The 17,972-nt window shown below is 40.2% G+C and overlaps 1 protein-coding gene across 2 annotated transcripts in view; it reads left to right on the forward strand.

Annotated features, from left to right (window-relative positions):
* Window positions 1-17,972, forward strand: part of LOC117300704 (tetratricopeptide repeat protein 32-like) — a 27,946-nt gene continuing 9,974 nt past the window's right edge. Inside the window, exons 1-4 of one of the 2 annotated variants that reach the window (XR_004520203.1) lie at window positions 1-242; window positions 802-956; window positions 2,669-2,855; window positions 4,376-4,444. Coding sequence is in view for 1 of the 2 variants with exons in the window: in XM_033784454.1 (XP_033640345.1) it covers window positions 94-242; window positions 802-956; window positions 2,669-2,808 (444 nt within the window). In the remaining variant the exon portion in view is untranslated. Of the gene's footprint in view, window positions 243-801; window positions 957-2,668; window positions 2,856-4,375; window positions 5,050-17,972 lie in introns of those variants that run through there. The other variant, XM_033784454.1, reaches the window with a different exon arrangement.

Here is a 17,972-nt window from a genome sequence, read left to right on the forward strand (position 1 = left end):
TCACGCACCAACCTTCACAAGTGACACCGACCGAGTTTTTGTATCGAGTTTAAAACTTCCCAATGTCTGCATTTTCCGGTGTATATAGTTTTAATGGAGGCAACATTCGATGAGGCCCAAAAACAGTTCATGTTGGGCCAGTTTAAGGTGGCAGAGAAACTATTCACGGATTTTGTTGAACAGTGTAATGCGGAAGTAACTTGCGACAGCAGTGCCTCGTGGTGTGACAAAACTAATCGAGAGTGAGTGTGATCGTGATGTAGTACTGGAGTAGGGGGAGGCCCAGCCTAGATTGAACTATGCCTAATGCGGTTTCGTTCCGCTATCGTCTCCCGTGATAGCGGAACGAAACTTAATAAGTACAGAGCCCCAGTTACAATACTCGGGTTCTGGTTATAATCACACTACAGTGGTAGGCGGCAGACCGAGCCCAGGTCGGACTCCTCCGTTGCATGCAACGCGACGGAGTGCAGTGGCACTGACTGAACAGGGCTATATAAGCAGACCCAGTCCCTTGGGATGAAGGTTAATTCCTCCATCGACCATGCAGTGCTCAACCATGGAGGTAGAATGGCTCAACTGAGTATGTTGATGGAAGAACCCCCCCCCCCCCCTCGAAGCAAAACTATGTGTCCAGTGCAGTTCCTTTTAATCATCAAGCATACATGTACACATGTGCAACCTTGTTCCATGTAGCAACAGTGCATTCCCTTATGTCTTTATGATCATTTTATAGTGATCATTGACTATCATTATGATTTAAAAATAATGCTTATAAAACTACTTTTTGTTTGTACACAGAAAATTGCTGGCCCAAGCATACAACAATCGTGGCCAGATAAAGTACCTACGTGTGGACTTTGACGAGGCTGTGGAGGACTACACGGCTGCCATTAATGTGGACGATACCTTTGCCATAGCGTACTACAACAGAGGACAAATTCATTACAGGCTAGGTACTGGTTGGTTTCATGCTGTTTACTAATCCATGGTTTCACATTGTAAACCTTTCATTTTGTCTTCTGGGGGTTCAATTTTATAATCGGCATTTCATAAAGCCTGTAAGCACTGAATCCTGTTAGGCACATGCAGCTTACAAAACAGGTTACTAGCCCCAAATTGCCATGATAGTGCAAGTAAAGCACTGCAAGAGAGGACAAATTTATTACCAGGGCAATTTCATGGCTCTGCTTGGCTCTTACAATGAGGATTCACCGCTTACCTGTAAGCGCCGAATTTCTGCACTAGTTTTGTAAGCGTAGAAAGCCTAGTAACGCGGAGTACGCATACGCAGAAGCCAAAATTTGTCGCTAACCTGTGACCTGCTAGCGGTAAGCACAGAATTCCCTGCTTCCATAAGCGCCGATTCTGTGCTTACGGTAAGCAGAGCCATGCGATTGGGCCCAGCTGGCTACTTGATGGTTTCCTGCTCATCCTATGCTTCACAATAACCAGTCAACCCGCAACCCATGCAAGCTTACATGTACATTAATTGCCAGGTTTTATCTGCAGCATTTTGTGTGTTTGTTCATGCGTGACCTCGATGTGAATATTTAATTAGTCTGAAGGGCTTCTGAAATTCAGTCTTTCTCAGCCTTATCTGAAAAGTTTTGACAGAAATTATGTAGCAGTACATTGAAATGAAGAGCATGTCTGTTGTTTTGTATGAACAAAATCGGTGCAACTCAAACTTAAAAAAATGTCTTCAAAAAGAATGAAAACAAGTCACAAAAATATGGTAGATTGGCCTGTTATGAATGTCGCCAACAGTTCCGTAAAAGTATGGATGGATAGATTATTTGATATTCTTCCTGGAAATGTTAAAAGTGAGGCCGTGGTACCTAGTCCAGTCAGGATACAGCGATTTCCACCAGCAGTCAAAAAATCCTGTTACGAAAAAAGCCACCATCGGACAGCATAGTTTTCCTGCATGGTGACTGGCTGACGATGACATCATCGATTGATATGGCAGCCTGCTGTTTTTCGTGGGCATGGTGCCCCAACCACCGAGCCAGCGTTAGTCAATAAAAAAAGAGCCTGTCTAGCATGAGCTGACCCCCAGGTTCAGCTCAATGCTAGAAAGACTTATTTGTTGTTTTACAAATGCTGGCTTGGCGGTCAGGGCATATTACTCACTCTTTTTAAAATTGGAGTTGCACCAATTTGTTTCAAACAAAACGACAGAAATGCTCTTCGTTTAATTTCGGTGCACTATTTTTGTTGAGACTTTTCATAGAAGGCGAAAAAAGACTGAATTCCAGAAGCCCTTTTGACTAATTAAATATTCATACCGAGGCAACACATGAAAACCCATGAATTTTTAGCAGATAAAAAGAACAGGAATTTGTGACTGTGTGTGGTGCAGATTGACTGTAAGCCCTAATCATGTGCTTCCTTCACAGGGGTCAATATAGTTAATGAGCATTTTCCTAAAAAGGTTCATTTGTGGTGATTGACATTTGGTTTGTTTCTGTTCTCCCTTTTGTTTGATTTAGCAAGATTTTATTAAAGAATCAAGTCTAGACATTTTTTAAGAACCCACTTTCATTCAGAGTTTACAATTTTGAAAAAAGAGAACTTGTACGAGAATTGAAGCAGTAGGCCTATATGGTTCATTATATATTAATTGACATTTCTTTGGTTTCTTTTTTCTCCTTGTTTCATATAGCAAGATTTCAATCTGGAATCGATGATTTCAAAGAAGCTTTACGGCTCTGTCCCGACTTCCCTGATGCTGAAGTGGCCCTGAAGACGTCTCAGGAAGACTTAGAAAGAAGTCAACACCTCCTGCCAAGTCAGCATTTATGATGCGGTTTCCATGGAAACTTGCTCCATGTAGTCCTTCAAGTGGATAAGTACGTAAGGGGAATTTATATCAAGTTTTTCGATGAGTTTTTTTTTCACATGATTGTTCTTGGTTGAAAGAGAGATCAACGTGTGGCTGAATAGCAGGCCTGGTACTTCACAAAGGTTTGCCATGGTGCCTTTGAAATGCTTCAATAAGTATCTCCTCATATGGTGCCGGTTATTAAGGAGAAAATGCCTTGATGCCCTTTCAAAAACAAAGCATACAGGCTTCTGTTGGGGTATACCTCATTATAGCAAAGAAAGATACTCAACCTTTATATCAGGCGTCAAACGCTTAAAGGCAGTGGACACGTACTATTGGTGGTTACTCAAAATAATTATTACCATAAAACTTTCTTGATTACAAGTAATGGGGAGAGATTGATAAACATTGTGAGAAACAGCTCCCTCTGAAGTGACAAAGTTTTCAAGAAAGAAGTAATTTCCCACGAATTTGATTTAGAGACCTCAAGTTTAGAATTTGAGGTCTCAAAATCAGCATTTCAATGCACACAACTTCATGTGACCATGTGACCATGGTGTGACAAGGGTGTTGCTTCTTTCATTAATTTTTTGCAACTTCAACGACAGATTGAGCTCAAATTTGCACAGATTTGTTATTTTATGCAATATGTTGACATACACCAACTGTGAAGACTGGTCTTTCTTAATAACCGATAGTGTCTAGTGTCTTTAATAAGATGTTTGTTACCTCAACCAAATTGTACAAAGCCCTGAAAGTACCATCCAACATGTTCAGATCCTGAGTCGGGAAAATCCTGGCCTGAGATAATTTACTGCAGAGTTTCGATATCTTGAAATTAAGACATTGACTTCCCAAGATTATTATATTTCGGGATGACAACGTCTTGAAAGTTTCTCCTGAAGACGAGCAGAGTTTGAAACGTTAGACAAAATTGGTTCTTTTTAGAGCCAACACTCGCACAAAAGAGTTTTATTATGTGGTTGTACTGGCAAGTTTACTATTTATTGATTTATAGTTACCTCTGATCTTAAAAAAAGATTGCTGACTTCTCAAGATAATCCATCTTGGGGTGATGACATTCTGAAAATAAGATGCCGTCTTCATCAAAGACAATGGACACTGTTGGTAATTACTCAAAAACTGTTTAGCAGAAAGCTTTCTTGGTAATGAGCAAACAAGAGCTGTTGACTGTGGCAAAATTGTTGAGATACATCTACTTCTGAAGTAGTTTTTTTTTTTTTTCACTGAAAGAGGAAGTTTCTCTCTCAAATACTAAAAGGGACTTCAGGCCTGAAACTTTTTTTAGGCATCTTAAAGCACACAAACTTGTGAAACAAGGGTGTTTTTCTTTCATTGTTACCTTGCAACTTTAATGACCAATTGATTCCAACTTTTCCCAGGTTTGTTATTTTGTGCATATATTGAGATACACCAAGTGAGAATGGTCTTTGACAATTACCAATAGTGTCCAGTGTCCAGTACATATCTTCTATGGCTAGACTAGAAATACTAATTTATTTTTGGAATAAATTCTACTTTCAGGATGTCGTCTTCATGGGAGACAAGTAAATCTGAAAGAAGACCCCCACTTCTACCATGTGGACCCCCAAGGTAAATGTTGTCTGGAATAAGCCTTGGCGACTAGTACGACTAGTGTCAAAGTCACAACTATTGATTTCTTAGTCAAGTCCCAACGCTACTGTTCTTCAACTACTCGATTAACACGGTTAATCGTGCCGCCACGTCTAGGTCTACTTCAAAAATATTTGCGACCCCATGCTTGGTGTCGCTCACGACTTTTCACAACAACATTATTTACTTACAAAACACAATCAGTGACACAATCCTTCAATCCTTTAAGCAAGAATTTGTAATTGTTGCGCCTGCGCCAAACAATCTGCCGCAATGCATCTTCAAAATTGAAAATTAGTCGCAACCGTGCCTATCGGTCGTTTCTACAGCTTTTTTTAGAACTGTACCAACTGTCCAAGTTTGTAATTACTAACGAAAAAGCTGAAGAGGGAGTGTAGGCCTAATCTTATACAAGTATTCTGGTTTATTTATTTACTGTACTGGCGGTCAAGCAGGCCGAAAAGTACTTATACAAGTAAAAATAGTTCAGATAAGTAAACATATATAGATGTTGGTGTTATCGTTAATTGTGTTGAGTTGTTTTTGAATTTATTTTTTAATTGTTGAGTTTATGTATTGATTGTTTGTGTTTATGTCCTGTGCTATTAAATAGTTTTTGTTTGGCGCCATTGTTACTGTTTATTGTGATTTTTTGTTTGTGCATTGTTGTGATAATTTTATCAAAAGGACATTATTTATTACTGATATGTTCACACTTAGTTTAATAAGGCCACATAAAAAAAAGAAATTGTTGGTCGTCCACCGCGGATGGGGGAGGGAGGGAGTTTTTTTATTTTTTTTATTTTTTTTAAAGTTTTGTTGACATGCCAAATATGAAATCGAGAATTAAGAAATCATCACAATCACTATAAAACAGAGGGTTTGTGTGTTTTTGATGTTTTCAATGGTTTTGTCAAAAAAATATAACTCCTAGATGACGCTTTCTGTAACGTTTTTCAAACAACTAAGCACAGTGTAGCCCAAGTAAATATTTGAAGAATGGTTCTTGCTTTGCCAACATGAATAAAAACCTTCTCTAAACATCTTTTCAAACCTGTACATTTTGAAAAAAAATAGCTGCTGTAAAAGTATAAAGAGATATCCAGACATGGGAAAAAAAATGGGGTCGGGGGGTTTTGAAGGGACGATCAACAATTTCTTTTTATGTGGCCTTATGATATGTTCACACTTAATTTAACAAAATAATGGGGAACAAAAAGTTATCTCTGCTCAACTATTGGAAATGCAGCACCTATAATCTTGTCAATAACGTAGTAAACAAACTGTGTTGTCATCATTATACAAAGGTTTACTTGGTAGGACTTGAAACTTGGTGCATGGTGGAAATAATATATGGAAAGGTTTGCGGTAACACCATTTAATGACTATCTCTAATGAGTTGGGATGGTTCGTAAAGTTTCAACTGACCGTCATCTCCAGAAGACGATCAGAGCATACTGATCGAAACGTCGAGTTGAACTGTTCTTTTCAGAACCACCCCTACTCATTAGAGATAGTCAATGCATGGTGTTTCCGAAAACCCTTCCATATCAAGGGTTTACTTGTAAATGGATTCTGCACTTGTTCGGTTGGTAGTATGTTTGTGCTTTTATTTTCCAAATGTGAACACCAACATATTTGTGCGTGTTCTATATGTCCACCTAGACAGTTAGGCCTAGCTGCACTTAGTAGTTTTGTATGAGTTAGTGTCATCATTTAAAGAATTACAGTTTTTTGTTTTATTTATCACATTATATGGAATGGTTTGCGGTAACACCATAATGACTATCTCTGAATGAGTTGGGTGGTTTTGAAAAGAACCGTTGGTTTTCAACTCTCAAAGTTGAAACCAATGGTTCTTTTCAGAACCACCCCAAGTCAATAGAGATAGTCATTACATGGTGTTTAACCGCAAATCTTTCCATATCGTATTTCCACCATGCAAAGTTTCAAATCCTACTTATCACATATTATTGACAAGCCAAGGCAGTGCCTTCACACTACAACGTCTACACGTGTCCCACGGAGTTGTGAGAGTTGTGAGATAAACGGGAAGTTGGAAAAAAACTCATACAAAGGCAAACATACACTCAGTTTTAGTGAGTGAAAAGACATACTTTTTATTTGAATAAGTAAAGGCCTATATTATCACATACATTTAAACCTCTGAAGTCTTTATTTTTTTTCCCAAGACAAACTTCCCTATGATACTATTTATACCAGTTGTATTCAGGCCTAAAACTAATATCAATGCATTCACATACGAATGGCTAGAGGAATAGTTGTCAACAAGCCACCTTTGCTGAAACCCGTTTAGAATGTTTCTAATTAATAAGGAAACTGAGGTCACACGAGAGTAAACAGATTTAAATTGTGTACAGAAACATTAATTATCAATACACATCTCCGGTGCTTATTAGGAAGATTATCGAAAAGCCCCGTTATGCCATCACCCATGTTACCATTTGGGAGGTCCGTTTTTGTACAACTGCTTTTGTCGCACCATGAACGTATAACGAAACAACATCCCACACATGACGTCAAGGTTTTGTAATGTTGAAGCACGCCACCAGCGGCAGTTTTGATCGAGGATCACGACAAATTCTTAAGGATATCAACATTAGATTGAGATGAAAGAATGAAGAACACACAAGTTTATCAGCATTTCTTTAAACTGTTTTTTTTTTCAGCTTAAGTAGCTGTTAAATTTGAAGCCTTCTGCTTAAACATATAAAGAAAAATAACAATATGTTAAAATGCGAGGTAACATTTCAAACGAATAACAAAAATTAAGTTTAAAACAGTCAATTATATCGACATTATATCGATAACTATGCACTTGTTCAAAGGCACTGAACATGTTAGGTATTTGTCAAAGACCAGTATTCTCAACAAGTTCGTCGAAATCTGAGCTCAATTGGTCATCGAAGTTGCATGGAAACAATAAAAGAAGAAAACAAAAACCGCTGGTTCACAAGGTTGTGAGCTTCAGTTGCCTGTAAAAAAAAACTTCTAGCCTGAGGTTTTTTTTTTTTTCAGATTTAAATATTTTAGTGAGAAATAAACACCTCACAATGCGTATTTTTTCAACAGCTCTTTACTTACCAAGTAAATGCAATATATCTTTTTTTAGTAATTACCAAAAGTGTCCAGAGTGCCCCTAATTTAGAAGAATAAATAAAACTATTGAAAAGGTAAGAACTACGTATTTAATATTTTATTTGAACCAGACAATACATCTCTCGGTAGACGTTAGGGTTGAAACTTTATGTTGAGATCTTGTTTTAAAGCTGTAAATGGCACGTTTTTCGCCGAAAGTTACGACAGATATACACAAACTCTTGCACACACAAGGTCAACGCACAAAAGAATATAACACATTAATGTCCAAGTTAATTGTACACGGCTGATGTACGTGAGGTTGTGTTGGGATCCCGACCAAAAAGTAGTTTTTGATTAATCTGATTTGCGATTTTGTTTTATCGCGTGTAACCTTAAATCAAAGCTTGAAAATTTCTCGAAACTGTTGAAAGATATTTTAAAAAAATGAATGAAGATTTAAGTCCGATCAAGATCGGCCAAACATTCCAAATGTTTCCGTAAAATATGTTTTTAAAAGGTCAAATAATTAAAGACAACATTTTTTGCCGGATGCTTTGCAGCCCACCGATACTGATCTTTTGAAACCATGACGTATTTCCGTACAATTTTGTCTGATACGGACTGTCGTGAACGTTAACATAACAGTTTGACCAATGGGAGACTTTCTGGGACGATAGAGGGCAGCAGACTTACCGGGTAAATTTATTGTTCTCAGAATTATGCGCATGTTCAGAACTACGTAAACAATGGAAATTTACCCGGTATGTCTGCTGCCACCTAGCGTTGGAAAGTCTCCTATTGTTTCCGATTTATTTTGTCCTATTTAGATTTGTACCATATGCCTAGTCCATGTCAGACAACGACAATGGGTATGCATTTGGTCCAGTAATCCATCCTTTCATATTGACCATCCTTTGTCCCCACCACTTTATTTGTATTGGTTACAAGCACCAATTTAAACATGGACACTTTGATTGGCTATACTTTTTCTTGACCCTTCCCTTACCCCCCCCCCCCCCCCCCAATCGGTTATAAATGGATTGTTATTTGTTTGTACTTGTTTTATGCGTCTGGAGAAGGTCCGGTTTGGATCGAAAGCCAAGGCTATCTAACCCTACTCGTCATAAATTATGTACATACATAACATAGCTCCATGCATACATACACAACTATTTTGTATACCGCCAGCTCATTATGTCAAAATGGACCATCGTTTCCTATGACAGATACGGACCATCGTCTCCAAACATATTGAATTGGCCATCATGTCCGACCCATGTCCGAAGATTTAGAACACTGGGAACTCCGATTCATGTCAGACGACGTTGTCCGAAATTGTCCCTGGTGTTTGACCTCCGTGTCCGACCCATATGTCCGAATGTTTGAAATTCGTGTCCGATCCATTATTTTCTAAACGGATTGTAACATGGGGCTACATTATGATGTGTCACGGTGTCCAAAAATGGACATTCGTTTCCGATGATGGATTTTCAGTGCTCGGGATTTGGACCATCGTGCCCGGTTCGTTGTGCCCGGTTCGTTGTGCCCGGTTCGTTTTGCCCGGTCCGTGTCCCGTCATCCAAAATGGTCCATAAAGTCTGACTAGAATAGTTTCACCCGAGATTTATTTATTGCTTCATAAATCCAGAGAAGGAAAACGGTCCTTGTGTTTTGGCATGAGGTGAAGACTTGTGGTTGCCCGTAGACTTGTTTAGGAAGTCATGGGACTGGTCGGTGCCGCTCTTCGATCTCCTGGCGTACCTCTTGCCGTGGGTATCCATGCTACCACGGTTAATTCTTGAGGTGAAATCCGAAGGATGGTGGCTACCGGAATTCCCAAAGCGACGCGGCAAACTGGGCGACCATGTGACGCGCTTAGTTCCTTTAGGAGATCTGCCTTGAATCGGACTGGGTGTATCCCCTGGAAGAGTAGAGTGTCCTTCGGTAGAGCATCCCTCGCTGGGGGTAGCGTTCAACCGGAAGTCCTGACGGACTTCGAGGGTAGACTGAGAGGTTATCAAACGGTTGTCTTTCTTGATCGGCTTCGGTGAGAAAAGACGAGGTAGCGAGGAAAGGCTCGTTGTTGTCATGTTTTTATCGGTATGATGGACACAGATCGTTTCAGCTTCTCTCGCATTCGGAGCGTTTCTGAATTTGTGGGTAGGACTTAATGAACTCGTACGCATCCCAGACTCGGGTGGGCCGTGGTTTGGCTGGGGACTTGATGATAAAGGAGGCAGTTTAAACGATGCACTTGAAATTAAGGTGTTTTGCGGTGGTGGTCTTATCGTTAAGATCGGTGCGTTTGATCTAGATGGAGGCGAGTGCGTCAACGACACAAACCGAGTCAGACAATGGTCTTTGAACTTGCGCATTTTCGGTGAAAAATACTCAGTATAACGTTCATAGACGGACTTACTTTTTCTTATTGGACGGTTGTCCCCCTCCTCTAGTTGTTCGTCATATCGAACCTGTTCATCGCCCCTGTGTAGATCTTCGATGTAACGTCTGACGTACCAATCGGCATCTTCATCGTCAGAACTTGGGTCATGTAATAAGTGCGCAATGTCGTACTCAGCCGTAACCCCGGCGTCGATGCGGCCCTCTCTTCGAGCTTCGTGCATCATCTTCGGTTCGTTGTTCGGCCCGTTGTTCGGCAGGGTTTCACCGGGAGGATGCTCATCGGGTGATACCGAGAAATGGTGACTCTTGGTTTGATCAAAGTAACTTCTACCGGTCGCGAACGAGGAGAAATCGGTATCGTCAATCCTCCCGACCGATCTGAAATTTAAATGGTCAACATCAGTCCATGTCATCGACCGGACTCGCTGATCATAGCCATCGTTGTCTATCCGGAGTTGAGAGAGTGTCGGGGTGAGGGTTCCAGTCTGCGTTTGACAACGGCAGTCAGCGTGTTGCTGATCGCATTCGATGTCATGTGCTTCGCAAACTGTGCTGTCGAAATACATTATGATGGAAAATTTGCTTCCGGATTTGTGACTGTTTTTTTTTTAATATGCTAATTCATAACATATTTCGTTTGGCGTGAGCCGCAACTGTTCCAAACTTGGCTGTAATACCTCTCCGGATCTATTGTCATGAAGTATGCCTAAAGGTACTGAATTCAAACATGTTAGTGCACCAGCGAGTTGTGTGTCATTAGACTGACGTTATGCTATCAATGAAGTCCGGTTTCTGTGGATACACAAGTGTCCAACTTAAGAATACGTTTTGTCTTGTACCTCATTGTGAATAAAGTAGCAACTATCATGTACTAAACAATGCCTTGAAAACTGCTATAATTGGCTAAAGAGACGGAGTAAGCCTAGTTCACACTCATCTTAATTACCTTGATACTTGCACGTTACGAAACCATTGGACACCGGCTGTCTGTTCCTGTTTGTTGATTTGTTGTGTGGAGATAACGTAAACACGTCGACAAGGCTTGGGATAATAATAGTTAGTTAGGTAAAAACGAAAACACATCTATAAAGCTAGGTAACAAAATTGAAAGGTAGTTTCTACAGACTCCTCTTCTAAGAATAAGATAGGTTTAACTGGAATCGTTACATAAATAAACCATTGGACACGGACTGTCTGCTCCTGTTGGTTGATTTGTTGTGTGGAGATGACGTAAACACGTCTACAAGGCTTGGGATAATAACAGTTATCCAGGTGAAAACGAAAACACCTCACAAGCTATAGGTAACACAAATGCAAGGTAGTTTCTACAGATTCCCTCTTCTAAGGAAAATATAGTTTTAACTGGAATCGTTACATTAATAAACAATTGGACACGGACTGTCTGCTCCTGTTGGTTGATTTGATGTGTGGAGATGACGCAGACACGTCGACAAGGCTTCCGAGAATAATAGTTATTTAGGTAAAAACGAAAACACATCAGCCTATAAGCTAGGTAACAAAATTGCAAGGTAGTTTCTACAGACTCCTCTTCTAAGAAAGACATATTGGAAACATTGTGATGTAAGCATGTAATTAGTGATTTCAATGTATAATAGTTTAAACGACAACGGGCACTATTGGTCATTGTCAAAGACCAGTCTTCTTACTTGGTGTATCTCAGCATTAGGCATTAAAGACAATGGACACTATTGGTAATTGTCAAAGACCAGTCTCCTCACCTGGTGTATCTCAACATTAGGCATTACAGACACTGGCCACTATTGGTAATTGTCTAAGACCAGTCTTCTCACTTGGTGTATCTCAACATTAGGCATTACAGACACTGGCCACTATTGGTAATTGTCTAAGACCAGTTTTCTCACATGGTGTATCTCAACATAATATGCATAAAAATAACAAGCCTGTAAAAATGTCAGCTCAATTGGTCGTCGAAGTTGTGAGATAGCTTTGAAAAAAGCAAAAATCATTGTCACACTAAATTGTGTGCTTTCAGATGCTTGATTTCGAGACCTCAAAATCTAACTCCGAGGTCTCGAAATAAAAGTTCAAATATTTTTAGTGGAAAACTACTTCTTTCTCGAAAACTATGTTACTTTAGAGGGAGCCGTTTCTCACAAAATGTTATACTATCAACAGCTCTCTATTAATCGTTAACAATTTTTTTGCTAACAATTATTTGTAGTAATTACCAACAGTGTCCAGTGCCTTTATACCTGGAAACGTTACATCTTGTACGTTGTGGTGTAAGCGTGATGTAAAATATGCAGGCAGTGATTTTTAGGTAGTTTATCTGTTTCTAATAGCGAGGGATTACTCATATCAATTGTTAGCATGTGTATTAACTTACCTGGTAACGAGCACGATGGAGAACTGTTGATAGTATAAAGCACTGTAAGAATCGGTTCTCTCTGAAGTAAAGTAGTTTTTGAAGAAGATGTAATTTCTCACTTGAATATTAAGAGACTTTAGGCAAGTAGCCTTTCTCTGGCATTTTTTGTCCTCTTCAACTTTTCTCTTGCAACTTGAATGCCAATTGATTCCAAGTGAGAATAAACTAGTCTTTGAAAGGTGTTCAGCGCATTTGATTTAACATGATCTGGTTGAACATGTTACTCTGTTAGAAAGATTGACTAAAAGAGCCGCAGACCTTTCATGAATATGAAATTTCACTGAACGGCAACAAATCTGTCCATGTTCTGGTGAACAAATTTGATTGCAAATGGTGGCATTACTGTGAGTATCATCTTTGTTATGGTGACCATAACATGCACACACAGTACTGCTATTTATTTTCTTGTAGCGATAAAAAAGATATGTCTTTCTGATGCAATCGGCAAAAGGTTTGCAGACTGAATAATTATAAGTAAATGGAGACGATAGGTGGCGGCAGACTCGCCGCCAGGTACGGTGCGACTAGACTGGGCCCCAGTCTTTATCCGCTATGACCCAAAGACAGGTATTGCTCTAACAGAACCAGTGATATGATTGGATACAATGTACATGTACTGCGGTACATGTACATCCAAAATGTGATGATGTTTTATACACGTGTATGTATAATTTGACTGCGAAATATATGCAAGTGACGTCAGATGTTGTGGCTAGGGATGTGCCACACTTAATAAACTCCCTCAGCAACCAACTTTAATCGCAAATACTCAAAAATACTCCAATAAAATTATATAACGAGTATCTCAGCCTCTTGAAAACCAACCCAACATATTTTCAGACTACTAAAGTTCAGATTTCTATCAATTTTTGAAAGGTCGGCCTTTTGAAACTTGTGCTTGTTACACCCCCCCCCCCCCCAAAAAAAAAAAACACTCCGATTTGTTTACTCTACAGTAGATCTCAACTCTGCCCAGAGCCTACGCCAGCGCCCTCTATCGGCTTCGCGCAGTCTTTTTCGTGAGGCACCCTTCCAATGGGAGACTTTCTGGGACGATAGAGGGCAGCAGACTTACCGGGTAAATCCATTGTTCTCAGAATTATGCGCATGTTCAGAACTACGTAAACAATGGAAATTTACCCGGTATGTCTGCTGCCGCCTAGCGTTGGAAAGTCTCCTATTCCAAAGCCAAATCGAACCCACTTCAAAGCCCAAGTGTATCCTATATCCTCAAAAGTGGAATCACAGAACCGTAATGTTGTAATATATTATGATAATTACGCATAAATTGCATGACCCTAATAGGTTTTTTTTTTATATCAAAGGATTACAAAATTGTGGCATGTATGTATTATATTTTAATAGCGTACGTGTAGCGCACCAATATTATACGCCTTTGCTTGTGAAGGGCGCCCCCAATATAATTTTTATAGGCAAACCTTTGACTAGGTAAGTCTTCTTTTCAATTTATTATGATATTTAATGGGGGACTCTTCATGAACTTCCAAAGAAAACGCAGTGCCAAAACCAACCATCACAACTTTTCGGAAGTGCTGGGTGGAGGCTACACTCTTCCTAAATTACTATTAGGACGAGTTATGTTCCGTATCAACGAGTTAAGTTCCGTATCTGAAGTTCCGTATTGAACCCAAGCTCGTCCAAACTTAAGATAGGACTAATCGTTGCGTTTCATGAAATCGGCTGCTGGAATCCTATTTATCCACATTGATAAAGACAGGTATACTTGCTTTCCATAACCAGTGATTTTATTGGGTACAATGATTTCATTGGATAAACTTATGTGACGTGAGCTTTATGTATCTGTGTTTTGATTGGTCCGATGTGAATGTATTGTTGTTGCACACCCCCCCCCCCCCACCCATGTAAAATGAATGTATGTGAACAGTGATTATGGACGGGGATTGACCTTGGTAGGAGGCCAGTCTTTGGCGTTGTTCACAAGCCTCGAAGTGTGACGTCAAATGTTCAGGCTAGGTGGAGGCCTGCGCTGCACCTCAACAAGACGAGCACTATTAATCGTCAAAACAGCGCCCTCTTGGCCACAAGCACGAACAGTCTTTTCGTGCTGCCAACACCCTAAAGGTTTATACTGATTTAGAATTGACCTGGGTTCCGGGTGTCGTGGGGCCTGACCATATTGTGCGTCGGTTTGAGTCGGAATAACATTCAAGAATCAGCCACTTGGTCAAACTGCCAGGGTGTGGTTGGGTGGGGTTGGGGCGGGGATGCTGCAAAGCTGCCCGGAGGTTTGCCAGGGACACTGCCGTACTCAACAACAAGGCTGGTTTCATTTTAGCAGAGGTTTGGATGTTGTGTGTACACTCGGACAAAGACATCCACGTGTCAGATTTTGTACGACCCCCCTCCCCAAGAATCAAACAAAACAAGACGAGCACAACAAATTTTGTAGTCGTGCAAAATTCGCCAAACCTTGGGAATTACAACTTTTTTGTGCAAAAGTGACCTCATAATTTGACCAAACAAAACAAAACGAGCACAACAAAAACACACACACAAAGATAGAACGAAGAAGATGGGCTAAAATTAATTGTTTTGTTGCTATTTATTTTTAAAATCGTTCCCAGATCGCCTACTTTCAAACTATCCATACTGAGCATAATAATAATATTATTAATACAGTCAAATACATCATAGTTCTTTTAGTGAAGTGGTGCAACAAAAAGGAAACATTTTAAGACAACTTGTATACAAAAATAACCTTTTCTTAAGTTCTGTGGGGTATATACACGTATGTTACTTGTTGATTGTCTGTGTATTGCGCCACAACACCTTGTAAACCATTTCATCTTTCCATGTGAAAGGAACAGGTTTCATAATTCAAACGTATATACCTTGCAGGAAAATACTGAATGTTGAAGCGCCATGAGCGTCACTACTGAGTGACAGATATTAGCACTATTATAAGAAGCCACTATTATTATTATTATTATTATTATTATTATTATTATTATTATTATTATTATTATTATTATTATTATTATTATTATTATTATTATTATTATTATACACATTGCAAAAAGGTTGCGTTAACGGACAATCGTGCGTTCCTTCTTTGTTGCAATGTACAGAGAGTGTCCCAAATGCTTTATTGATTACTGCAAATGAGTAGTCAATCTCTTGCCCAGTGGTTTGACTTTGGCTATAGACGATGTGACCTATGTTTACATTCAAACCGCCCTCTGTTGACAAAACACTACATACGTCATGTTTCGCCGGGCACTGAGTTGCGTAGTCAAAGTAAGATTGCGTACACTTTCTAGCTGGCTGCCAAAACACAAAGGTTTTGCCTGGCGGTATGCGCGCGAATCATGTTATGGTTTTCGTGTGACGTCAGAGGTTACATCGTCTATACTGTTACACAATCTTGTAAATATTGATTGAAATATTTGTAAATTATAACAGTTTAGATCGACTACTCAACATTTTGATAAAAGCATTTTTCAAAAGGTGACCACATTGTAAATGTACATAGAATGGATACCATTCGGACTTAGAGGCAGTGGACACTTTTACTCAAAATGATTGTTATCATAATACCTTTCTCGATTACGAGTAATGGGGAGAGGTTGAAAGTATAAAACATTGTGAGAAATGCCTCCATCTGAAGTGACGTAGTTTTCGACTATAATACACACACATAAAGTGTAGTTTCAAACTTGCATGTAAAAAAAAAGGGTGAAAATATTATGATAAAAACAATGGGAGACAGTTCACTCTTATCAAGCTTGAACTTTATAGCAACACGATGTTCTTAATAGTTTTCACAGAGTAAAATGATATACTATACACATTTAACCTTTAATAAGACAGTGAAGACAGTATTTGCGATGCTGGTGTTTTGGGATGTCGATGTCTTATTGTACTAGGCAGAATGCAGAGACCGAGGGCTGGGTCATTTTTCAGGCAACTAGCACTCCGTCGATGCCGATGTCGGTCAGCCAGGTCCGTCTGTGGGTCCAACAGTCTGACATCGGGCTCGGATTTCGACTCCCGGTGGCACCGATATCTGAACCACTTCGGCAGGGATCTGCACCAAGTGAGGGGCCTACGTCCATAGTTCAAATGTGTGGACAGTTTGTCAGCAGCCCCATCAGAACTTGCGTCTTGAACGGAAACATTGAAATGCTGATCCTCGTCACGGCAGGCCTGCTGAGTTAATGCGAAGCTGGCCGGTGTTAAACTGGGGAGGGCCAGTGGTTTCTCGACTGTTACTTTCAAGCAGGGATCACTTTGGGTTTTGTCTGTTTCGAAGGTAGAGTTTGAGGTTTTGGCAACAGTTTCACACGATGAACGGCGCCGGGCAAGCGTGGTTTTGTGTACTGCAGGGTTGGTTAAGCAGCTTTGTCTAACGGTGAGGTTTGGTAGACGAACTGTACATCTGTCGTGAGACACACCTCTCCTCTTCTCGTCCTTCTTGGAGACACATGGGGACTGTGTTGGGGGTGAAGGGTAACGGTTCGCCTTCAGACTTGGCATCTTCAACTCATTGTTCATAGACGAGTTACGGCTCTGTTGCCGCTTCGCTTGTTGATGCCCCGAACGAGTATTATACTGTACCGATGCATTTAACAACGTTGACTTCTTTTTCTTTGAGACTTTTATTGAACCGCTGCTCTTGTCTGGTAGATAGGTCTTGAAACGTTTAGAGAAATAGTTCACGCCTTCATTGATGTGGGTTGTATACTCGGGCATGGAAACTACGTACTGCTCCATCACTGCTTTATCGAATCTTGTGAAAGGTAGTAAGGGATCGTGTCCATGGTTTACTTTCCACGAGGAGGTGAGTGCCATATCGGGCTGGTTTTGCTCCGTTCTGACATGGGAGGACGAAATACAGCCGGTACAGTCGGATGTTTGAGGAGCAGGCGTCATCGCAAACCGGCTCCGATGTGATGGGTCGAATAGCTCCTCTTCGCGTTCTTGTTCTCGGAGTTTAAGTTCAGTCAATTGTTGGTTGAGCACATCTGTCACGATAAAGCTGTAAGCTTCAAAAACAACTGAGCACCGGCGGTTCAAAGATGACTCCATTCATTCAGACGTTGAGTGTCAATTACTGATAACCGCCCAAGACGTCAGATATTTATATCATCATCGGCATCCTGAACAAAGATCACCGATCTACCACGTCATTACATGTCACGTGTGATGACTCTCATATTACTCAACGCACACGTAACGATGATGATGTCGTAAGTTTCCTGTCTAGAAGACTAAAGCAGTTGACTATAGGGTTTGAAACTCCCGCGTCATGTTATATGGTGCCTTGGGGCAGAGGTCTTATAAGCAACACGTGGTTGAAGTATGGGTTTCTCAGGTGCGTTGTGCGGCTTTTCAACTCATTTTCTGTGCCATCTGGAAACACGTTCCGGGTTCCGGTCAGATCACCATGCCCATTGAGGTTGTTTTCATCCAATAGAATGTGTTCTCTTTGCGTCGTGATCGTTTTCGTTTTCACTATCGCTGCAGTGCAACTTGGCCTGTATGTACTTGTAGTCCCCCTCATGTAGTGTCATTCATTTATATTACTTGCAGTTCTGGTCTATGCTGTTC

This window comes from Asterias rubens, chromosome 16 (genome assembly GCF_902459465.1).
Source record: "Asterias rubens chromosome 16, eAstRub1.3, whole genome shotgun sequence".
Lineage (NCBI taxonomy): Eukaryota > Metazoa > Echinodermata > Asteroidea > Forcipulatida > Asteriidae > Asterias > Asterias rubens.